Source organism: Miscanthus floridulus, chromosome 17 (genome assembly GCF_019320115.1).
Source record: "Miscanthus floridulus cultivar M001 chromosome 17, ASM1932011v1, whole genome shotgun sequence".
In the NCBI taxonomy this organism is placed as follows: Eukaryota; Viridiplantae; Streptophyta; class Magnoliopsida; order Poales; family Poaceae; genus Miscanthus; species Miscanthus floridulus.
Genome location: NC_089596.1, coordinates 64535887 through 64558756, shown reverse-complemented (window position 1 = coordinate 64558756; position 22870 = coordinate 64535887). Strand labels below are relative to the sequence as shown.

At 46.2% G+C, this 22870-nt stretch overlaps 1 protein-coding gene across 2 annotated transcripts; it reads left to right on the top strand.

Annotated features, from left to right (window-relative positions):
• The first annotated feature begins 11780 nt into the window (after positions 1–11780).
• Positions 11781–22662, top strand: LOC136516725 (NAD-capped RNA hydrolase DXO1-like). 2 transcript variants are annotated; one of them, XM_066510205.1, is made up of 13 exons: positions 11784–12309; positions 13312–13535; positions 13616–13681; positions 13812–13890; positions 14262–14344; positions 14430–14453; positions 14699–14820; positions 18584–18791; positions 18887–18940; positions 19258–19304; positions 21574–21658; positions 21951–22014; positions 22154–22662. In XM_066510205.1, the coding sequence occupies exons 1-13, from the start codon at positions 11922–11924 to the stop codon at positions 22273–22275; spliced, it is 1566 nt and encodes a 521-aa protein (XP_066366302.1). In that variant the 5' UTR covers positions 11784–11921; the 3' UTR covers positions 22276–22662. The 2 variants fall into 2 exon arrangements, with proteins under 2 accessions (XP_066366303.1, XP_066366302.1); XM_066510206.1 differs by lacking the exons at positions 21574–21658; positions 21951–22014; positions 22154–22662 and adding an exon at positions 20221–21567 and having other exon boundaries at positions 11781–12309.
• Positions 22663–22870: the final 208 nt, after the last annotated feature.

The window sequence follows — 22870 nt, the reverse complement described above, 5'->3', positions numbered from 1 at the left end:
CCACTCTAGGTCACCCTCCGGCAGCCCGCTAGAGAGCCCAGCCTTCGACTAGACCACCACCAGCTCCCACAATGACATTGGTGGCTCTGCCATATCATCCACCTCGTCATTAGATGGGATGTCCACCACCTTGGTTGTGTGGACCGCCACCGAGCATTCCAACTCTGTCGTGGTCGTGCTTTCCCCCAGCGCCTTTAGCTCCAACCACAAGGGTGAGCCATGCAGCCCTCCACCCAGTGAGGCAGGGAGCTCGGTCTCCCTCTCCTCTTCTACTGTGGCTAGAGGAGGAGGGGCCGCGAGGGTTACTTCCGATGCAACCTTCGCCAGAATCGCCGCCAATGCCGACGCCGCCACCGTCACTATAGCAGCAACCGCCCTAGAAAGGGAAGGGCTCACCGCCGCCACCCTGTTCCCCCTACTGCTTGCCTTGACATGCTGCAGGGTGGGCCTCCATGCCTCCTACATGGGAGTTGGGGCAATGCTCAACCCCGTCATCGCCCGTCCACTGATAGAGGGCGCAGGTAAGTCACACTCCAAAAAGACTCAACATCAAAAGATTGAAAAGAAATAAAGGAAAATGTACCGGGTGGTGAGTGGTATGACTCTAAAGGCAAGACCTAGCGGCGATGGGCCTGTAGGGCCTGGACTGCTCCTGGGCTGTGACCTGCGCCCCCTCACTTTGGCTAGGGGTGGAGTCATCCCAACTGGCTCCTTCCTGACCTACGGGTCGCCCCGACCCTCGGCTCGAGACTCCCCGACCGGAGCAGGGGGTGGGGCATCCTCTAGCTATGAGTCACGCAATGCGTGGGCGCTAGTCTACTCCTCAGACCGCCCAGCTTGCTCGACCGCATCTGCCATAGGCGGTGACTGGACCGACGCCACCACCAAAGGGCACGGTGACCGCGTCCGCTTTACCACCCGTTCGCCGACAGCGTCCGCGCTTGCCACGCGCTTCCTCGATGTGGAAGCCACCACACGCTGCCGAGGTCACAACAACCTCCTGACTTTCCTCCTCCTCGGAGAAACCCATGTCATCCAAATCCATGGGATCCTCTAACTTGAGCTCGGACTTGACGTCTCTCTTTCTCTCCCTAGCCTCACACGCCAGGTAACCTCCTTCTCCTTCTTGTACTTTTGGTGGGCCACCTCGCCTTCTTCTTCTTCCTCATGTCTACCGCCTCCTTCTAAGCGGCCTACTAGGCCATGCCCTCCAGACCCTTGGGAAGGTGCGATCAGGACTTGTAGTTTCCAAGCCCTTACAGAACGTGTGGCTCCCAATCAAAAAATAGGAAAAGTAGAGGAAGAAGTGCGGACTAAAGAGAAGGGAGCATACCAGGCTAGACACGATCGAGGAGTTGAAAGCAATGGGCTTCCCGTTGACCCTCTCTTTGGGCTTCAGCTGCAGCACCTAGCCAAGGTGGCTCCAGACCTCATTGTCCGGCAGATCCTCCGACAACGCAAGGTCCGGGTCCGACAGGCCGCTATACAACCACATCAGTCGCGTCCTCTCCGCCAACGGTGCGACTCAGCAACGGTACAGGGTGTGGAACACCCGCACCCTATCAAGGCCATGCTTCACAAGCTTCTAGAGCTCCTCCTCGATGACCCCCACCTTATGCTTCTCCTTATGAGCACAACCCCATGACCAGCTGTCCTGCTTCTTCGGCCTCCCGCCGGTGAACGCTAGGAACAACGCCACCACCGGATTCCTGATGTAAAACCACTCCCCATGCCACCCCTGGTTGGAGTCATAGGGGAGGTATGTGGGATATGAGCCTCCCACGCTCGTCTTCCTCTGTAGGGCGAAACCCCCCACCGACGCGATCTCGGTCGGGTTCCGCACCGTCAAGGCTCTCCCGGAGAAGAGCTGCCAGAAGAAATCAGTGTGCGGCTCCATCCTGAGGAAAGCCTCATAGACAGTGACAAAACTGGCAATGTGCAGCACCCTCGTCGGATTAAGGTGTTGTAGCTCTAGACCCCACTCATTGAGGAGCCCACGTAGGAACCAGTACGCGGGGTACCCTAACCTGCGCTCATGGAAGGTGAGAAAGGAAACCACCTTGTCGGGCCGAGGTTGCAGGAACTCCTCCCTCCTAGGAACCCTCTAGTGCACCACCTCCTTTGATGGTAGAAGCCCCTTCCCGATGAAGGCCTACAACACTAACTCCCTCACGGTGGACGACTTCCAGTCTGACATTTCACTCTAGGATCACAGAAGGATTGGTGAGTTCTTTTCTTCTCCCTCACTCTCTCCCCTTTCTTTCCTAGAAACCACCATGGCTCTCAAGAATGCTCGCGGCAAGAAGGAAGAGGAAAGGTGGTTGAAGATGAGGAATAGGCAAAAGAACAGGGCGAAAACCCTCTCCCTTCTCCTACTTAAGGAAAAGGGAACAATAGTTAGGGAAGGGCGCGCCGATCAGGGGAGACAAAATGGTGGAGTGAGAAACTCTCTCTCTCTTTCCCATTTAATACAGATGAGACGCACCCTGACCGATGAGACACGCCCTGACCGATGAGACACACCCTGACCGATGAGATGAGCCCTGCCCAATAGAACAGCTCCTGATCGGACGGGACGTAGGCCTGGGCATGGCCCACCACTACCGCATGACCAATGACTACCGCATGCCGAGCACAGGAACCAAAGCGCCACCGCACGCGGGCGGCTCCCCGTTTCCCTAGGCCAGACCTGGAAAAACCCAAAATGAGATCTCCGCCGAGAGAGACCATTGGGCCACCTGAGTCGATCGAATCACTCAGGATAGACACTGAGAGACAAGTAAGGAGCAAAGGGACACCCCATATAGGCCATGCCGACTCCGTCACGAATGACGAGCATGGGTCCCGATCGGACATTTCCGACTGGAGCTCTCCAAACCTCATCACTCGAGCCATCAAGGTAAAAACTACCAACCCCCTCTATTTCTTTATAACCATTTCATACATCCATACGCGCATTCATTCCATACGCCCAAACCTCCTGGACGATTTAGGCCCTAAAAAGCCCGGGGTCTCAGGAAATAAGCATCACACGTGTAGCGAAATGCATCACAACGCTTCGTATTACGTCATGAAGCGACGGTGCCTCATCCGACATGAGCAACCAACAGAGCTAGGGGAGAAAAACATAGATGAGCCCCATGCGGCCCTCACCTAGTCTGGCAGACTGAGTCATCTCAACCTTCTCGTTCGATCCTAAACCTCTCACTAAGCCCATAGAATCTCCATCGAGGGGAGGCCGTTAGGCCACCTAAGCCGGTCTCTAGAATGACCTAGGCATCTGCCGGGTTGTAGGTAAAGGAGTAGTGGAATGTCACAAGAGGGCTATGCCGACCCTGTCACGAACGACGGACCCCGATTCTGCTCGATCATACCTGTTAGCGAACTCACCGAGCGTGTCACTCGGGCCCGAGCGATTGGGACAAGCGACAAAACTCAGCCCCTCTGGTTGTGAGGAACCGAGGATGGGGTAACACACACAACTCACACCGACCCCTACTAATGCCCAACAGGGCTCGGGGGCTCAAGACACAAAAAGCTTGGGTCTGCGACCTTGAACTCGCGCCCTTCTGACTGTGCTCCAAAACACCTAGGTATGCGGCCCCGATCTTGCCCCATCTGGCTACACTCTGACTGCGCTCCAAAAAACCTAGGTCTACGACCCTGATCTCGCCCCATCCGGCTACACTCCGACTGCACTCCAAAAAACCTGGGTCTACGACCCTAATCTTGCCCTATCTGGCTACACTTCCAACTACGCTCCAAGCACCTAGGTCCACGACCCTGATCTCACCCTGTGACTCTAACTCACCCGATCCTGATCCCGCGGCGTGCATTGATGCCAGGATCAGTGAGCTCTATCTCATCCAAACTAACTTCCTCACTCGATCCCATGGCGCGCATCGATGCTAGAATCAGTAAGTTCTATCTCAATCCAATCCCCACACCTAACCGCCTCGGCTGCACAATGATGCCTTGGTTAACAAAACTCTGTCTCAAACTAAGAACACACACACGCCCGCTAAAACGAACATCCCCCAGACGGTTTAGCCCGAACCACCCAACGGCTCGGGGGCTACACCCGCGGGTGCGCTCGTGCGTACCCACCGACAAAATGGAAAACCTCCCCCACTAACAACACAGAAAACCCTCTAGATGGTTCTGCCCAAACCGTCCGGGGGCTCGGGGGCTACACCCGCGTGTGCGCTTGCGTGCACCCACCGACAAGACAAAAATCCCCCGGATGATTCTGCCCGAATCGCCTAGGGGCTCGGGGGCTCCTGTCAGATTCATAAACCTAGGTCCCTCAGGGATCGACTTCTACGCCAAGGCTCTGCCCAAGTAGACAACATGTAACTCATGGCCCGACCCAAGAGTCTAAAATGACAGACCGGAAGGGCAGTCCAGTCATCGACCGGAAGGTCTGGCCGAAGAGGAACAACGCCCGCTCGTCTCCCACTTTGGCCCACCTCTCCAACCAGAGTGCTAGCTTTGGACTCCAGCCACCTTCAGATGACCTCTCCGATCGAAAGGCCTGGCCCAAACACTACTTCTAACTTCGACCCCTGTGTCTTCGACCGGGGTTCGCAGGAACCCTACTCACCGCTCTTCTCCGACTGGTGTGACCAGAGCCGACTAGGCCATCTGACCGGGGGTGCCCGCTCGAAAAGGACTAAGGGACGAATGGAGAAAGCAAGCCAGGGCACGCAAGTCAAACAACGTACGGACAAAACTACAAATATTCACTAGTTGGTCACTTTCTACACTGACAATGATTTTTACCGAGGTTCACTTGCTTGCAGGCAAGCTAGTCCTCATTGTGGCGATTCACTCACTTGGAGGTTCACACGCTAATTGGCATCACACGCCAAACCCTCAATAGGGTGCCGCACAACCAACACAAGATGATGATTACATAAGCCACGAGCAATTTACTAGAGTACCTTTTGGCTCTTCCACCAAGGAAAGGTCAAGAACCCCTCACAATCACCAAGATCAGAGCTGGAAACAATCACCAACCTCCGCTCGATGATCCTCGCTGCTCCAAGCCATCTAGGTGGCGGCAACCACCAAGAGTAACAAGTGAATCTCGTAGAGAAACACGAACATCAAGTGCCTCTAGATGCAATTACTTAAGCAATGCACTTGGATTCTCTCCTAATCTCATAAAGATGATAAATCAATGATGGAGATGAGTGGGAGGGCTTTGGCTGAGCTCACAAGGTTGCTATGTCAATGCAAATAGCCAAGAGGGTGAGTTTGAGCCTAGCCATGGGGCTTAAATAGAGAGCCCCCACGAATAGAGCCGTTGGCACCTCTGTCTAGTGAAACACGGGCTGACCGGATGCGCCGGTCAGGTTGATCAGACTGCAGGACCCCAGCGTCCAGGTCGCCTGATGCTCAGCCACGTGTCATCAGCCTCAAATGCTGAGTGCCCAATCTTAATGGCTAGTCAGCTTCACGCCATGTGTTAAGTTATGACCGGACGCACTGCAGTGTAGGACCAGACGCACTAGTCGCCTAGGCGTCCGGTCACTTCCAGTAAGGTTCCAGAGGCAGAAATTTACGACCAGACGCGTCCGGTGGCCCATGACCAGACCCAGGCCTATGTCAGGTCAACTCAGCTTCTCTCTATTGCTTGCATCAGCGTACGTCACTAGATGACCAGGACACCCCCCCTGCGCATCCGATCCCTCTTTCTCTTCAGCGTCTGGTCAAGGAACTGAGGGCGGACCTTCACTGTGCACCACTGACCGAATGCAGGGGTCAGAGTCCGGTCAATACGAAACTTCTCCTTTTGACCCTAAACTTCACCACCCTTGATCAAATGTGCCAACCACCAAGTGTATCACCTTGTGCACATGTGTTAGCATATTTTCACAGATGTTTTCAAGGGTGTTAGCACTCCACTAGATCCTAAATGCATATGCAATGAGTTAGAGCATCTAATGGCACTTTGATAAACTGTATTTCGATATGAGTTTCACCTCTCTTAATAGTATGGCTATCGATCCTAAATGTGATCACACTCGCTAAGTGTCTCGATCACTTAAATCGAAAAGCTCCTATCAATTTCACCTTTGCCGTGAGCTTTTTGGTTTTCTCTTTCTTCTTTTCCAAGTCCAAGCACTTGATCATCACCACGGCATCACCATCATCATGTCATGATCTTCATTTGCTTCACCACTTGGAGTAGTGCTACCTATCTCATAATCACTTTAATAAACTAGGTTAGCACTTAGGGTTTTATCAATTCACCAAAACCAAACTAGAGCTTTCACATTGGTGCCGCCATGGCTGCGCTATGTTGCTATCACCTCGCCGCACTACCGACCTGCCTCGCGTCGTGCCGCTGCTGCTGCCGCTGTCGCTGTCATCGCATTGTCATCGTGTCCACGCCTGTAGGCTGTACCCTCTGCGCTGCTACCGGCCTAGTTCAAGGCCACCACTGCCGTGCGCATGTGGTCAAGCTACCGTCACCTTGTCATTTAAGACACTATGGCCGCACAAGCTAGGTCGGTCGGACGCGCGCACGCCTTGTCTATAGTGCCTGCATGTGGGTGTCTTGATCGCATCGCTCGCATCCCGCCAAGGCAAGGACAAGTTGAGCTCCGACCTATTCCCTCCCCCTCTCTTTGCTGCGGCCTTGGTGGACTAATCCACACCATTAAAAACAAAGCAGGGAGGAGTCGCCATCGCCTCGATTCATCACGTCGCTGGCTCCGTCACATAGCTGCCTAGCTACCCACCCCCACCCAGCCTTGAATGGCGCCCGATCGAGCTTCAATTTTAGAGCTTTTCCCTACCACCATGCCTATAAGGCCGAGTCCGCCCATCACCGAGGGCAGCTCCCATCTGACCACCCCAAGCTAAAATGGCTGCACCGCTAGACTCGCCTTGAACCCCTCCTCACCATGCACACCTGAGCCATACCCCTACCTGTTGTTCCGACACTGCGACGTGGTCGTGTCTGCCGTGGCTCATCACCGAGCTCACTGCACGTACATGGCCAGTCTTGCTCGGGGCATCTTCGTCCGAACAATCGCCTCGGCTAGGTCCTTGGTGAGTCGCTGATGCTCACCCGCTACCTCTACTGCTTCCTTAGCGTCATGGCTCACCAAAACATTGTCGTCGCCACCACAGGTTGTCTGTCGATGTGGAGAGGTCACCTCGCTTCGTCTTCGGTCTCCGAATCGCTGCCCATTATTGTGCACTGTCCCGTAGGTGAGCATCAGTCCTCTAGATGGGTTGAGGGGGTCCCCTAGTTGGCCGGCGTAGCGGCCCAGTGCCGATCAATGCCACTGCCAACGAGCGTGGAGGCATCGAGGACCTCTTTGATGCAAAGATGGGTTAATACGAGGGTCCTTCTTGCATAAACTGTTGTCTGTAGAAATAGTATGCATAGTCGTCGTGTTAATAGAGGATAGCGCGAGGGCATTTCTGCAAAAGCGCTGGCGCACGTGGGCTTCCTTGTCATGGGCCGCCTCGCATGCGTGGGCCGATGTCACGTGGGTCGCACATGTGGTCCACGCGGGATGTTTCATTTTTCTTTTTCATAAGGAATTAGAAATAGTTTTCTAATTTAATTTTTGAGCTGATCTTTGGTAAATCATATAAAATCATGTAGGTGTCCAAAAATTATGAAACAAATTTTGTTAGATTTCTAAAATTATGCTCTATCTGTTAGTGTATTTAGTTCATATATACATGTTGATACCAGGAGCTATTAAATTATTAAAAATATTTAATATTGTTAGGAGAATTATTGTAGGAATTTTTGTGGTAAATTGGTGATAGCTTTAGTCCTAAAAATTTTATAGTAGGTTCATGGTATTATTATGTGCTCACTGTAATTTTATAGTAGTTTTGGGGTACCCAGCCGAGATACATTGATTTGTGAATCGCCGTTTTCCGTAAGACTGGTACGACTTGGCTAGCACTATAGTAAGAACTAGAAGATGAAAGATGGTGAAATGGTCTGATTGCTTAACCTTTGCTTAAAAGTAGAATAGGTGCTTACCTAGAATGGTTAGCTAAAGAAGTAATCATGACTACTAATAAAACTTGACTGTAAGGATTAACTATTAGTAATGCTTTTCGCAAACAAAAAGAGAACATCAAACCCATATTGCCTATTATACTCTTTGGAGTTGGAAAACTATTCCTACTAGTAGGGTAAGTCTTGCGAGTACATTGCGTACTCAGGATTTATTCTACCCTTGTTGTAGGCGCAACCTGAGGAGTAGCTCTTGTGTGGAGGATTCTACTGGTGGGCACAAACAGATCCTTGTATCGTTTTCGCTAGATGCTTATTTTCATTCTGCTATTTAATTATCGCACTTTGAACTCTAGTATTATAATAAATAATTTCTAAGAACTCTTGTGATAAGAAATGGACTAAGTATTGTAAGCTCGTACTCATTATTGGATTCTGGATGTAAAACGTGGATTATTTCGAGTTATCCCTTAGGGTGGGCTCGACAAAACTATCCGATGTAGCTAACCTTCGGGGTGCTTAGTGTCTAGAGGAAGATGAGCACCTCCGAAAGCGTATTATTTCGGACAGTTCTACCACAACTGGCCACGTTACGCGGGGCGGCGAGCTCAGCAATGAGCTGTGGCGGAGACGGCCGCGTCAGTGGCACTAGGGAGGCAGTAGCAGTTCCGCTGACGCGCGCAGGGTGGAGAGGGAGTCAAGGCGAGGCTAGTGGTGCAGGCGAATTAGCTATGGAGGGTTCGATGGGTAACTGCCATCGGCTTTTGGTGCACACTGCCTTATCGGCCCGGCGGCGAGGAAACACCAAAATTGAAGCTTGGCTGGGCTCGGTCCAAGGCGGGGTGGGGTCGGGTGGCTAGGCGACTTGATGGCGAAGCCAGCGACGCGATGAATTGGCTCAAGGTGATCTCTCCCTAATAGATTTAATGGCGCGGTCCAGCCAGCCATGGAAGCAGAGAGAGAGAGGTAGGTGGGACTTAGCTCGACCTCGTCTTGGCAGGACGCGCCCGACGTGATCGAGGAGACACGCATGCAGACACTGTGGACCAACCGTGTGCGTCGACGATCAGGCACGGCCCACGTGGCCGCAGTGCCATAAATGGCAAGACGACGGCGAGCCTAGCCATGTGCGCGTAGTAGTGGTAGGCATTGGACCGGGCCAGCAGCGGCGTGGAGGTGCAGGGGGTGCAGACGCGATGGCACTAGCAGTAGCTGTGCCACGGCGTGGGGCAGGGGTAACAGTACGGCAGGAGCGGTAGGGCATCCAGCAGCACCGCACGGCTAGGCAAGCAACGACAATGGCTCCGCGCGATAGCAGCCAGTGGCGGCCAGGCCGCAGCTAAGCCACAGCCGGCCGAGGGCGACCCTGGCCCAGCAATGCGGCCTTGTGCGTGTGGCCCAGCCAGGATGACAACGGCGAGCACAGGCGCATGGCGACATCGCACACAGACCAAGCAGGTGATGTGCACGAATTTTAAAGCGTCAATAACAACCGGACTGTGGAAGTTGAGACCAAACCACCTTCACTATACTAAAGCGAGCATATCAAACTACCAGCATGAGCTAAAACATGACACCACTGCCTAGCTAAATTGCACAGAATTAATTCACCAATATAACGTCGTCACCCTGTTTTTAAACTTAAAAATCTTCTAAGTCTTGCGCTGGATTCAGTTTTAGGTTCCATTTTTAGGCCATTAGAAATACTAGCTAGCAATGCTCTTTTTCTACAGCAAGAGTTGCATTGTCATCTACAAAGTTTGTACTTCAAACCTTATTTAGGTGTCACACACATGTTCTATAATACTTTTGCTTAATAAAAATTAGTTTTCAACCCTACTTGATATACATGAGCTATTGAATTAACTTTCATCTAACATTTTTATTTGTTATTTTAGGTTACAAGAAATTGATCTACACACTTTATCACATGCTTTATCAGATAAACATGATGCTCATAACATGGTTTAGTGGTTTGTTTAGGGTGTAACACCGAGGGTGTTACACTGATTGTCCCAACAAGAAAGAGAAGAGCTCCAAGGATAAGAACATCAAGTCTAAGGACAAGGAAGGCAAAACAATGACCTTAAAGGGGAAGAAGAAGGGTCATGCTTTATTGTGTCGAGTGGGACACTGATGCATCGAGTGATAGTGAAGATTAAAGGCAATCCAAGTCATTTATTGGCATCGCCATCAATAGGAAGCCTTCCCTCTGTCCGTCATCATGCTTCATGGATAAGTGTCCAAAGATACAATATGGTGAGAACGATAGTAGGAGTGAGAGTGAGGATGAGGAGCCCTCTAAGGAGAAACTCATTGAGCTATTGCAAGAGGCTCATTATCTCATGAACAAGAAAATGGAAAAATACAAGGAGTTGCGGAAGAGTCAAGAGGTACAAGATGACTAATTGGAGGAAAAATAGAAAAAATATACGTTTTTAGGCTTCGTGGGGGAAATATGACACCCGCACCTAGCCTAACACCATCGTAGGTCCCGACCCGAGGACACCCACGGGTCCGATGTTGCACCTGTACACGCACCCTAATAGGGCAGTGCCCATGGGCACCCGCGCCCACGGGTGTGATTGCCATCACTAAGTGGGGGGCAGAGTGCAACTACACTCCTAAGCCTTTTAATCTTTTTCTAGCAAGGGTACAATATTCACAACTAATGTGGAATTAATAAAAGTAGTATACCACTAAGAAGTGACATATTTTTTATGGTATACATATCTTAAATTTATTATTTTGGTGGTATATACTCCATCCGTTCCAAATTATAAGTCGTTTTGACTTTTTTGGTTCATCAATTTTATTATGTATCTAGACATATTATTATATCTAAATGCATAGCAAGATGGATGTAAAAAAAAGTCAAAGCGACTTATAATTTGGAACGGAGGGAGTATCTAACAATTAATTCTTTTGATTGCATGGACCTTTTCCCTTTAGGCTTGTTTGGACTCGAGAAATTTTATAGAAAATTCAAAGGAATCTAATTCCTATATTTTGCTTACGTCACATAGCTTTCGGAATGGAGGAATGAAGTTTTCCTTTTCTATAAAAATGTTTGCTTTCCTTTGTCAGGCTATCCACACTCGTCCACCTCTATTTCCATCTCTAAAAAGGAATATTCTATCCTAGTCATCGAGATTCTCTACTCTATATCCATTTCTCCTGCACCCGTGTTATCTCTATCCCATACTCTATACCCACTATTCCATATTTTATTCCTCTCCCTCCCTCTTTCTCTTTGTCCGCAACTCTCTCTCTCTCATTGCTACAGTGTTTAGCGGGCTGCTCTCGCGCGCACGACCTGTGGCGGTCTTCTGTGCAGCCGGTACGCTCGCGGCGCGTTTGCAGGCGCGCGGTGCGCACCACGCGCACGCTACCAGTAGCGTAGCGGCTGCTTTAGCGCTGCCCGGTGCGGACAGCCTCAAACGGAGGCAATGAAACATCAGCTCTAAGCTCTTAATTTCCGTACATGTGAATGGAGGAATGGGCAAGTACTTATTCGCTATAATAGAGGAATATAAACATGTTATCGAATTCCTTTGTTCCAAAGGCCTGTTTCTATAAAATTTCTATATTTTTTATCTTATAATTGTAGATATATTTTTATGTTTTTCCCTTTTTACTCTATTTTAAATTTCTCTGTTTCAAATAGACCTCAGTACTTTTTAATACCAAACCAAACCAAACAAATGTCAAATGCCATAGCAGTATGGGCGTATGGCTGGTATTCTCTTGGATCTACTGACCGATACAGTGCCCGTCGGTCTTGGTGAACCCTATTCGAGGGTTTCTTTCGTTCCCTGTCGTGTTGGATCCCACCAGAATCCTTCTCCGTTCCGGTTCACGACCAGGCCTGAAAGGAAAAGGCTCTTACCGGCCTCGCCGGCTCACCGCCCCCGCCGCGCCCGCCATGGGCTTCTCGGAACAGGACTACGACGTCCACGACGGCGGCGCCGAGGCCGAGGCCGACGGCGGTGGGGACTCTTCGGGCTCCTCCTCCCCGTCCTCGTCCTCGTCGTCCTCTGCTGCCGCGTCCTCCTCATCCTCAAGTGGCGGCTCAAGCCGCAGCAGCACCGGCGGCGCTGCCGGTGAGGGCGAGGATGGCGCCGACGAGGGGGACGGTGAGGAATACGATTCGTCCAACCTCATAGCCACGAGGGGCGCCGGCGCCGCCGGCTACCGGGACGATGAGAGGGGGGAGTACGAGAACGTGGAGGTAGAGGAGGAGAGAGATTTGTTCGGCCCAGACAACGAAGAGTACGTCAGAACCCCGGCGCGCAGCAACTACCTAGTCCCAGGTCCGCCTCTCGTCAATACTAAAGTTGGGTACCAATGCCCTAGAGTCAGCTTCTAGATTGAATAGTAGTAGCTTCTGTGTCGCCATTGAATTAGCTAGGAGGCCGTTACTGAATCCTGCCAAGTTTATCCAATGGTTTTGTTGTGAGTAGGTTGTTCGTATTGTTTTGTAAGATGGGGTGCACTTTGGCATTGTACAATTTTCCACTTGAAGGTGTGTAAATGGTGAATCTTTCTCTGTCCGTGATTCTTTGCTTGTTTCTTTCTCATCAACTTTCCTTAGGCGTAATGTGGGAGGTTTATTGTAGGCTATGGACCTTTGCCTTCTGACCTTTTGTTACTATTAGGCTTTTTTTTTTGTGCAGCATGGTATTTTAACATATCAGTAGGCATAGTTTGAGTTCAAACCATTTAATGCAAAAAGTATTTGCCACAAAGTTGGATAGAAGTTTGTTGGGAAGCATACGTCTAGCCATTTTCATTTCCAACTTTCATACAACTGTAAATGACTCTGAAGAATACTGCCTTTGCGAAATGAATTCTCAAAGCCTTTTCTGGGTGAATAATACCAGCTCACAAAAGACATGGACTCTGAAGTTTTTACTCAAGGATCACAACTGGAGTGAAATAACAATTATAATGTAGCAAATAGTTACAGCTTTGAGCATATGCTATACATCTTCTCATCGAGAACCTCCCTGAAAGTTACTACACATTTCTTTTGTGGGGTTATGCTGACAGAGGTATAGCAGTGGACACCAGACACAAGCTTTGTATGTGACAACTCAAATTCTGCTGTTTCAAGGTCCATTCAACCTACCAGTACTCTGTTATAGGACCCTTGCTTTATAAGAAAGAATGTGACAAATGAACTGATTTTTTTCCATGGGCAAGATACTTTATATTTTGGGGGCTTAGTGCAACTAATGCTTTTAAAAGCTTGAGTGGATTTGGATTGAAAGGTGGAAGTATTAATACTTTGGTTCATCATGGGTTTCTTACAGTGCTTCCTGCAATACGGAACACTAATAATCATTCTCGAGGAGGCTTTGGAGGACGAGGTGGTAGAGGCCCACCACTTCTTCCAAGGCCAGGAGGCCATCCAGGGCGACATAACTTTGGTTATGGGAGATTTGGGAACGGGCGTCATGTTGAAGGTTTAGTTTCAGATATGAAGCTTAATAAGAGCGAAGAAACATTGTCTAGAAAAGCTGTTACTTTTCAGGAGGTGTGTAGTATTATCATGTTCATTTCATCTTCTGATTGTTACTCTTCTATGTGGAGTCATGTTCTTTGTCTCTTATGCAGCCTTGTGAGATTGCATGCTTAAGTCGTGTTGAGGGTGGAGAGGTATATTTTGATGATCGCAGCTTGGTAAGACCTTGGAGTTGCTAACTGGCATTGATTTCTCGTCCTTCACAGTGAATATCTGCTAAAAAATGTCTATGTTATTAGCTTTTCATGTTATGTTAGATGTTGTTCTAACGTCCTTTATGTTTTCTAGAGGCTCTTCAAACGTGAAATCTGTGATTACGTTGGTGCAGATCTCAATAAAGGATTCGAGTCATTTATAGAGAAGAAGGGTACATTCTTTTTATAACTCATGTTCTTCTCTACATCATTGATATTTACTACTCTTATTGTATTAGTGTATGAATCTGTTGCTGTCTGTACCTCGCATTTTTTTAATTAATATGATATATAGCTTAAATTGGATGGACCACTTCTTAGGCCATATACATAGTAGTAACATAGAGAATACAAGTAGAAGTTATTTCAAATAGTAGAGAAAAGGGAGGGGAAAACTCAATTCAGTTTTCTCCTTTTGCATTCTACATATGGATCCTGAAAAGCAGTAATTCTGCTATTGGAAGTTAGTCGTTTCTTTTTAATATTGTTGCATCTGAGGGTTTTACTTCATGATGATGAATGTGGTTCAATACTTCAATGTCAGATTTGGGTTCTGAAGGATTTGGCGATCTACTCGCATGCATACGAAATTCCAACATACTTCTTCAGCATACTATACATTTTGTGGTAACATTACATTGATGCCAATCTTGTATTTGTTACCTTACTAAAAATTTCTTAGACATGGTGATAATATATGCTCTTCTTGCAGACATACCGCAACAATCTTAACAAGGTATCATTCATCTATTGTAAACTGTCTAAAACTTCTTTTCCCCTTCCTATTATTTACATTTTTAGTGAATTTTCAATAAAGCATTGCTGTATGGTGCTTCCAGTGCAAATTGTCTGGACCACATTTTTTTGTACCCTACCTTTTTTTCCTTACATTTCTAATCACTCAATAACATAACATTTTTTTAACTTTTTATACGCTTTTATTCTGTAAGACCAATATAACAACTTATATTTTATCAACAGATATTGGCCACTGCTTACCTAAGAGAACCATGGAAGATGGGCGTTCATAAAAGGAGGGGTGTTGTATACCTTGATGTTCATAAGCTCCCTGAAAGACCAAAAAGTGAAGTGGAGCGTAGGAGGTGATTTCTCTGCCCCTCCGCATTATATTTTGTCCCCTTGCATGTACAGATTAGATGATGATGGTATGGCATGTAGTGTGCTTGCTGACAATAGAAGGTTCAACAGCAAAGAAATTAGTCTAGGTTAGAGTGCATTTGGTAGGGATTCCCCAAACTGATTCTCTCCAAACACAGGAGAATCCCTACCAAACAAAAACTTGTTTTCTGAAGAGAAACAAGAGAATTCTTGCAAAATGGTTCAAGAATTTAGAGACATTCAGAAATGTTTCTTGGTACAAAAACCACAAACCAGAAAAACCTGTTTCTCAGGAAACAGAATCAGTTTCTCAGGAGTCAGGAACCATTTCCTTGAGAAACTGAATCCTTACCTATTGCAGCTAGTGTATAAATATGTTGGTAGATTGAGTTTGCGCAGGTGTCTTGTGGTGATTCAGCACATGAGTAACTATGTCGACGTACATGAAACCAGAAACCAGAAAAACTTTGTAAATGCAAAACTGTTGCCCTGTTTCATCATAGTTTCATGACGCTGATTTGGTTTATTGCCATATTTGCCATATGACGCGATAACATATAGTTGTTTGAAATGTTAATACTTGGCAGGAAGTTTGGAAATTTGGGGAAGATGTAAATTCGAATCTCAAACCATTCTTAAACTTCATGTGTTGATGAATACTAGTACAATCAATGTTTCATGAAAACTTTAATGATATACAAGGGCGGAGCCAGGAATCTGACATAGGAGGGGCGGCACAAATAACAAACAAAATAGAACCAAGTTTGATTCATCGTTCTTATAGTTATAACCATAATATCAGGGCAATAATGTTATGCAAAATGCTTTGAATGGTTTTTTTCCTCTTCATATCACCTAAATTCGAAAGAGAAATTTAGATAGTGATCATTGATCAAGATAAAAATAATTATGTGCACGTAGAAAGAACAACAACAACAACAACAAAACCTTTAAGTCCCAAACAAGTTGGGGTAGGCTAGAGTTGAAACCCAGCAGAAGCAATCAATGTTCAGGCACGTGAATAGCTGTCTTCCAAGCACTCCTATCTAAGGTTAAGTCTTTGGGTATATTCTATCCTTTCAAGTCTTCTTTTATTGCCTCTACCCAAGTCAACTTCGGTCTTCCTCTGTCTCTCTTCACGTTACTATCCTGGCTTAGGATTCCACTACGCACCGGTGCCTCTGGAGGTCTCCGTTGGACATGTCCAAACCATCTCAACCGGTGTTGGATAAGCTTTTCTTCAATTGGTGCTACCCCTAATCTATCACGTATATCATCGTTCCAAACTCGATCCCTTCTTGTATGACCATAAATCCAACGCAACATACGCATTTCTGCGACACTTATCTGTTGAACATGTCGTCTTTTCGTAGGCCAACATTCTGCACCATACAACATAGCAGGTCTAATCGCCGAACTATAAAACTTGCCTTTTAGCTTCTGTGGTACCCTTTTGTCACATAGGACACCAGATGCTTACCGCCACTTCATCCACCCTACTTTGATTCTATGGCTAACATCTTCATCAATATCCCCGTCTTTCTGTAGCATTGATCCTAAATATCGAAATGTATCCTTCCTAGGCACTACTTGATCTTTCAAACTAATATCTTCCTCCTCCCAAGTAGTAGTGCCGAAGTCACATCTCATATACTCAGTTTTAGTTCTATTGAGTCTAAAACCTTTGGACTTCAAAGTCTCCCGCCATAACTCCAGTTTCTGTCCGGCTTTCATCAACTAGCACTACATCGTCCGCGAAAAGCATACACCAAGGGATGTCCCCTTGTATGTCCCTTGTGACCTCATCCATCACTAAGGCAAACAAATAAGGGCTCAAAGCTGACCCTTGATGTAGTCCTATCCTAATCGGGAAGTCATCCGTGTCTCCATCACTTGTTCGAACTCTAGTCACAACATTGTTGTACATGTCCTTAATGAGCCCGATGTACTTCGTTGGGACTTTATGTTTGTCCAAAGCCCACCACATAACATTCCTTGGTATTTTATCATAAGCCTTCTCCAAGTCAATAAAAACCATGTGTAGGTCCTTCTTCTCCCTATACCGCTCCATAACTTGTCTTATTAAGAAAATGGCTTCCATGGTTGACCTTCCGGGTATGAAACCAAATTGGTTCATAGAGACCCGTGTTATTGCTCTCAAGCGACGCTCTATAACTCTCTCCCATAGCTTCATAGTATGGCTCATCAACTTAATTTCCCGGTAATTAGTACAACATTGAATATCCCCTTTATTCTTGTAGATCGGTACCAATATACTTCTCCTCTACTCATCAGGCATCTTGTTCGATCGAAAAATATGGTTGAACAACTTTGTTAGCCATATTATAGCTATGTCCCCGAGGCATCTCCACACCTCGATTGGGATACCATCCGGTCCCATCGCCTTACCTCCTTTCATCCTTTTCAACGCCTCTCTGACCTCAGATTTTTGGATTCTCCACACAAAGCGCCTATTGGTGTCATCAAAAGAGTCATCCAACTTAAAGGTTGTGTCCATATTCTCACCATTGAACAATTTGTCAAAATACTCTTGCCATCGATGTCGGATCTCATCCTCCTTCACCAAGAGATGCTCCCTTTCATCCTTAATGCACTTAACTTGGTTGAAGTCCCTTGTCTTTCTCTCACGAACCTTAGCCATCCTATAAATGTCCTTCTCCCCTTCCTTCGTACTCAAATGTTGGTAAAGATCCTTGTACGCTCTACCCTTTGCCACACTTACAGCTCGCTTTGCAGTCTTCTTTGCCATCTTGTACTTCTCTATGTTGTCCACACTCCTGCCACCTTGTACTTCTCTATGTTGTCCACACTTACAGCTCGCTTTGCACGTAGAAAGAATAAAAGGAGGAAAACCAAGACACAAGACAGCATGCCTGTTGCCTGGCAGATGCGCGTCATGGAGACGGGAGGCTCGACTCTCGGCGTCGGCAGGAGGCAGCTTCTGGCGGCGTCCGACGGCAACATCGCGACACGGCATCTGGCGCGTCTGGCATGTCCATGTCCTGCCTCCGGCCTTCCGCTTCCTGCTCCGCTGCTCGTATTTTGCTGCTGCTGTGCTGCAGGAGCCGAGAAGCCAAACAGTACTTGGGGAGACGAGGAGGCAACCTGGGGACAGAACAGAATACGGCTGCTGGCCTGCTGCTCGTCTCTTCAGCTTACCTTCTAATTGGGCTGCTACCTTGCTTGGAACTTGGGCTTAGAACTAGGGGGGGGCAAGGCCTATAATTGTGCTAATAATGTCCATGTATTTAAGTACCTGAAAGAGAATTAGCAGGCTGTAGGGGGAGGCCAGCCCCCCCTCCCTCCGCCCCTGATGATATATCTAATAATATAGTTTTCATATGGCCAATGTAGATAGTTTTCGCCTTGTTCAGATTGTACTGCTTTTGAAAGCATGATGACATGGATTTTTGTGGACCATTTAAAAAGGATGGAGTGATTTAATAATCTGAGCATTGGAGATTGGACAAGGTGGGAAATATAAAAAGATAAGGTCATGGGCTACAAAAGCGGCTCATTTGCATTCCAGTTTGATAGGCCAGCCGTGTTTAAGGAACCAAGTATAGACCCCTATAACTCTATTTATGATTTATACACGCACATTGATTCATGGTTATTTTGTCTGTTGATGTTCTGCCAAATTAGCTTAGCAGTGGCTTAATGATAATCCAAACCACAATAATACTGATGAACCTGTATTTTCTCCCCTCTACATTCGAGTCCCAGATGTTATTGGGGCTATTCTTTTGAAAACCTTGCCACTGAGAACTCATTCAGCGACGATGGAAGAGGTATTGATGCAAATGTTGAGTTTTGTTCTGTAATAAAGACAAAATTGGGTGCCCATCGCATTGTCATGGGTGCTGAGATGGACTGCTGTGATGCAACTGATGATGGCAGGCGGTTCTATGTGGAGTTGAAAACAAGCAGAGAGGTTATTTTTTGCATGAATTGTTAAGTTCTGCATCACTTGTTTTAAAAAAAAATTAATAATAATAAGATTCTGTCCTTGAACTTGATGTGTAACAGCTGGAGTACCATACAGTGGAAGCATATGAGAAAGAAAAGCTACTTAGATTTTGGGTAATTCATACTCTCTTTTTCCCCATTTATAAGCTATACTTAAGTTCAGGGTTTACTCCTGCTACCTTTCTCTTCGCTGTTATATTACGTAATTTGAAGTATTTTCATAATTTCATAACTGCCTATGCATTTTATTATTCTATCCTCTTTTGCAGTGTGAAATTTTATTTTGGATAGTAGCGAGTGATAACTTAGCAATTTTTTACAAGTCTGTCCACTATGTCGTTTCAGCAACTTAGGATTTTTTTAGATTTCAGAAGGTATAACTTATTATATCCTCAAAATATTGACTTTCTTTACTTATCTAAATGTTGTAGATTCAATCATTCCTTGCTGGTGTTCCTTATGTTGTTGTGGGATTCAGGTATTATTCACCTTTTATCATGTTCTCTACATTATGATGGGTACTAAACTTTGTTACTTGCTATTTTGCAAACTCATCTGACTGCTGAAATTAAATCTTGTTGATATGATTATATATGCAAAATCTTTTGCTAATTGTAGCATTGGGCCTTGATACCTCTCCGTTTATGTTATAGATACATTATTAATTAATAACTAGGTAAATGCCCGTGCGTTGCAACGGAAACACATAATACCACGATAACATATGTATGAGCGTGTGTTATACTGTTATCTAAAATAGATACCGCAATCATAACTGTAATACATAGGTAAATGCCCGTGCGTTGCAACGGGAAAAAATGTAATGTCATGATAATATAAGTATGAACGTGTGTTGTACTGTACCTAAAAAACGATAATACGAACGTGATTATTTGCAATATCACTATTACACGCTTCATCGTCCATTGGAACTCCTTGCAGGAACGTTTCTACATTTCTTGGGTCAAGCTCCCTGTTGGTTGAGCTTAGCTAGGCTGTGTCATAATTTAGTAGAGGATCATAAGGATTCTAATTTAGTTACCCAATAAAACAGTCATACAAACTAAAGGTGCTCAACAACCATTCATTTTGAGAACTAATTCCAATTAACCAGACATGTGTATTATTAAGAAATACTTTGCTAGCCAAAGAAAATTTTATATCATAGAATATATGCCATGTTCCTTAATTGCCAGTATACACAGGTAGCCGAGTTGTGGACAATACTTAATTGAGTTAGCAAATCTTCTAAATTGCAAGGCAAACTATTAGATAGACTATTTATCTGCTATGGCTTGCTTACTTTGGCAGAACTACCAAAGCGTGGATGGAACAGGCATGAAAAACCTGACCAAACTGTGACTATGTTGATGTAACTTTTTTTTTTTGGGCAGTCCATAGATGATTCTGAGAAGCTGTCCAAATGTCTGAGAAGCTGTCCAAATTTCTAAGGATCTTTACTGAATGGCGGTCACAACTATGACCATCCAAATGTCTTTTGTTCCCATAATACAATGCAAATTTGGACAAATCCACCTAAGAACTAAAAACCAGTATCACGTAATTCCAGGTAGAAAAAAATACTTTAGTTCCATATTTGCGACGAGCTAACAGTAATTAAAGAGCAAATAGAATTAAGTGCTGAGCGAGAAGCATGAATGACAATATGCAAAAACTATGCACAATGACCTGATGCAATACTTTACCTAGCCAAACTGTAACTCGGTATGCATTACTGCAATGCTTCCTGCCAATCAATGGTATGTGTTCTTTAAAGATTATCAAAGATGATAACCAGCAACTGAGAAATATGACACCAAGCCAAGTATTAGTCTATAGCACGTGGATGTGGAGATCCCGCTGGAGCAGCCCACCGTGATGATCCACACCGCCTCTAGAGCTTGCTCATCGAGATCTGCCTGGACACGCGCATGGCCACATCCACGTGCTGCGCCGTGCTGCCGCCGTCGAGGCAGGTGAACTTCGAGGTGGGGGTGGTCAACTGCAACATGCTGGGGCGCAAGAAGCGGCATGCGTACCTCTCGTCGAGGTGGAGCCGTGGGCCAAGGTGTCTGGGTTCACCAAGGTGGATCTGGCTTCCGGCAATCTCGCCAGGTTCGACTGTGGCGAGGGCCGCTTCGGCGGGGAGCCCTGCTTCGTGTTCGTTGAGGGTGCGCGTGGCGTGGACGACTCACGACTGGGGTGCGACGGCTCGCATGCGGGGAAGGTGTCGACGATTGATTCTTGATTTCTTATTGCTGGCTTTCTAGGCAATGGAATAGGAGAGGCACTCCGTATTTGGGTGACAGTTTTTTTAAGGAAAGCAACAGAAGAGGCACGCACACGGTGGAACCTACAGGAGTGCGGATCTCGCACGCACGTAGTGAAAGCCGGAGGGGCTGATTGCAGGGCACGCGGTGAAAGTATCCGGGTGAACGAAAACCTTCGCTGCTTTTTAGTTGTAGAGATGTGACATTTCATACTGATCTGTGTGGTGGTCTTATACAAGTAATTGCTATGGAGTACTATCATTTTTTATTGCTGTTGCTATGGATTCCACCTTTTTTTGTTGTATATGTAACACATTGTCTGTCATAAGTCTGTAAGACTGAATTCCTTGCCTACCATGAGTTTTCAATCACCTGACATGTATCTAATGCTTCCGATGAAATATTTACATTGGTTGTGGTGTTCCGTACCAGTTTAAACTATTCCAAATTTTGCTCTGCACTTCTTTTGGCCTGTAGGAATGATGCTGGCATACTTGTACGAACGGAAAGACTAAGAACCAAAGATATTACACAAAAGGTGAAGGCAAAGAACTACTGGCAGGTACTTCAAACAGTTTTCCTACTATTCATCAGCAGTGCAAGAATCTAGCAACACTGAGCTAATTTGTGAAGCATCTCATGAATAAAAGGGAAAGTAATGTACACATGTTTCTAGTACACTACCTATTTTAAACACTTTAAAATGAGGTGACATTTTTTTTGTCGAAAGTTGAGAATCCAAAGGATTTCCTCCAAATTAGATTTATTTAATTAAATAGAAATTTGCAGTTACTTTCATGCATCCAAATTGTAACATGGCTTTGAATACCTGTAACGATTTCTCTGTACTTTAGGGTGGCGTTTGCCTGGCCTTTGCCGATGAGGTCTTATGCTGGTTGTATGGGACTGTCAGAGAGAGTAAGAATTTATTCACCTCCAAGTAGTTGCATTTTAACTTGGCAACTTTTGGATTTTTGTTGGTGTGTTCATAATGTTGACCTCTCAATCATGAGTATTTTCACTCATGTTATTGTTTATCCCTTGTATTACATTACAGATGAAGACTATGTTCTTCAGTTTGTACATCCGTTTAACCGCCTGGAACTTCTACGAGCCCAGTCCCCCTGTCCCGAAGCCATAACGTTGCATGTGCAGCAGCTCTCAGGTGCAGCAGACTAGATTCTAGCATTGACCTCTTTGGGGACTACTTGCCTTGGAGAAAGATCCACAGGCTACGATTCTAGCAGCAGCACTGAACAATGGTTGATCTGACAACTTACTCAACCCTAATTACCAAGCGGATGTGCTGATGCACCAAGAACTAATGAGATCGATCACTGGTTTAGCTACATCCATGGTTTACTCTCTTGAGTGGCCAAAGAGATTTTGAATCCATCACACATGTATTTCAATTGTAACATTATTACATCATAAACTATACGGACAGAGCTAATAGTGTTGTGCTACTAGTTTGTGCCACAAATCCTGTAAACTTGAACAAGGGATGAATGTTATTAAACATCCAAATTGTTATAGTCCTTTATAAGTCATAATATGTAAACAGAACTTTTTGTACGCTAGAGTTTTGAAATAACAAATTTCATTAATGACGATTAGAGTGGTGAGTGGCTGCCTATGGCTGCAGATGGTTTTATGCTCACAAGCCATTGTGGTTTGCAACGTGAACACGCTGTAATTCGAGCTTTAAAGGTCAGTTTCTGTCATTGTGTAGGTGCTGTGGAATTGACTTTAGTTTCATGGTGAAGTGGGAGTA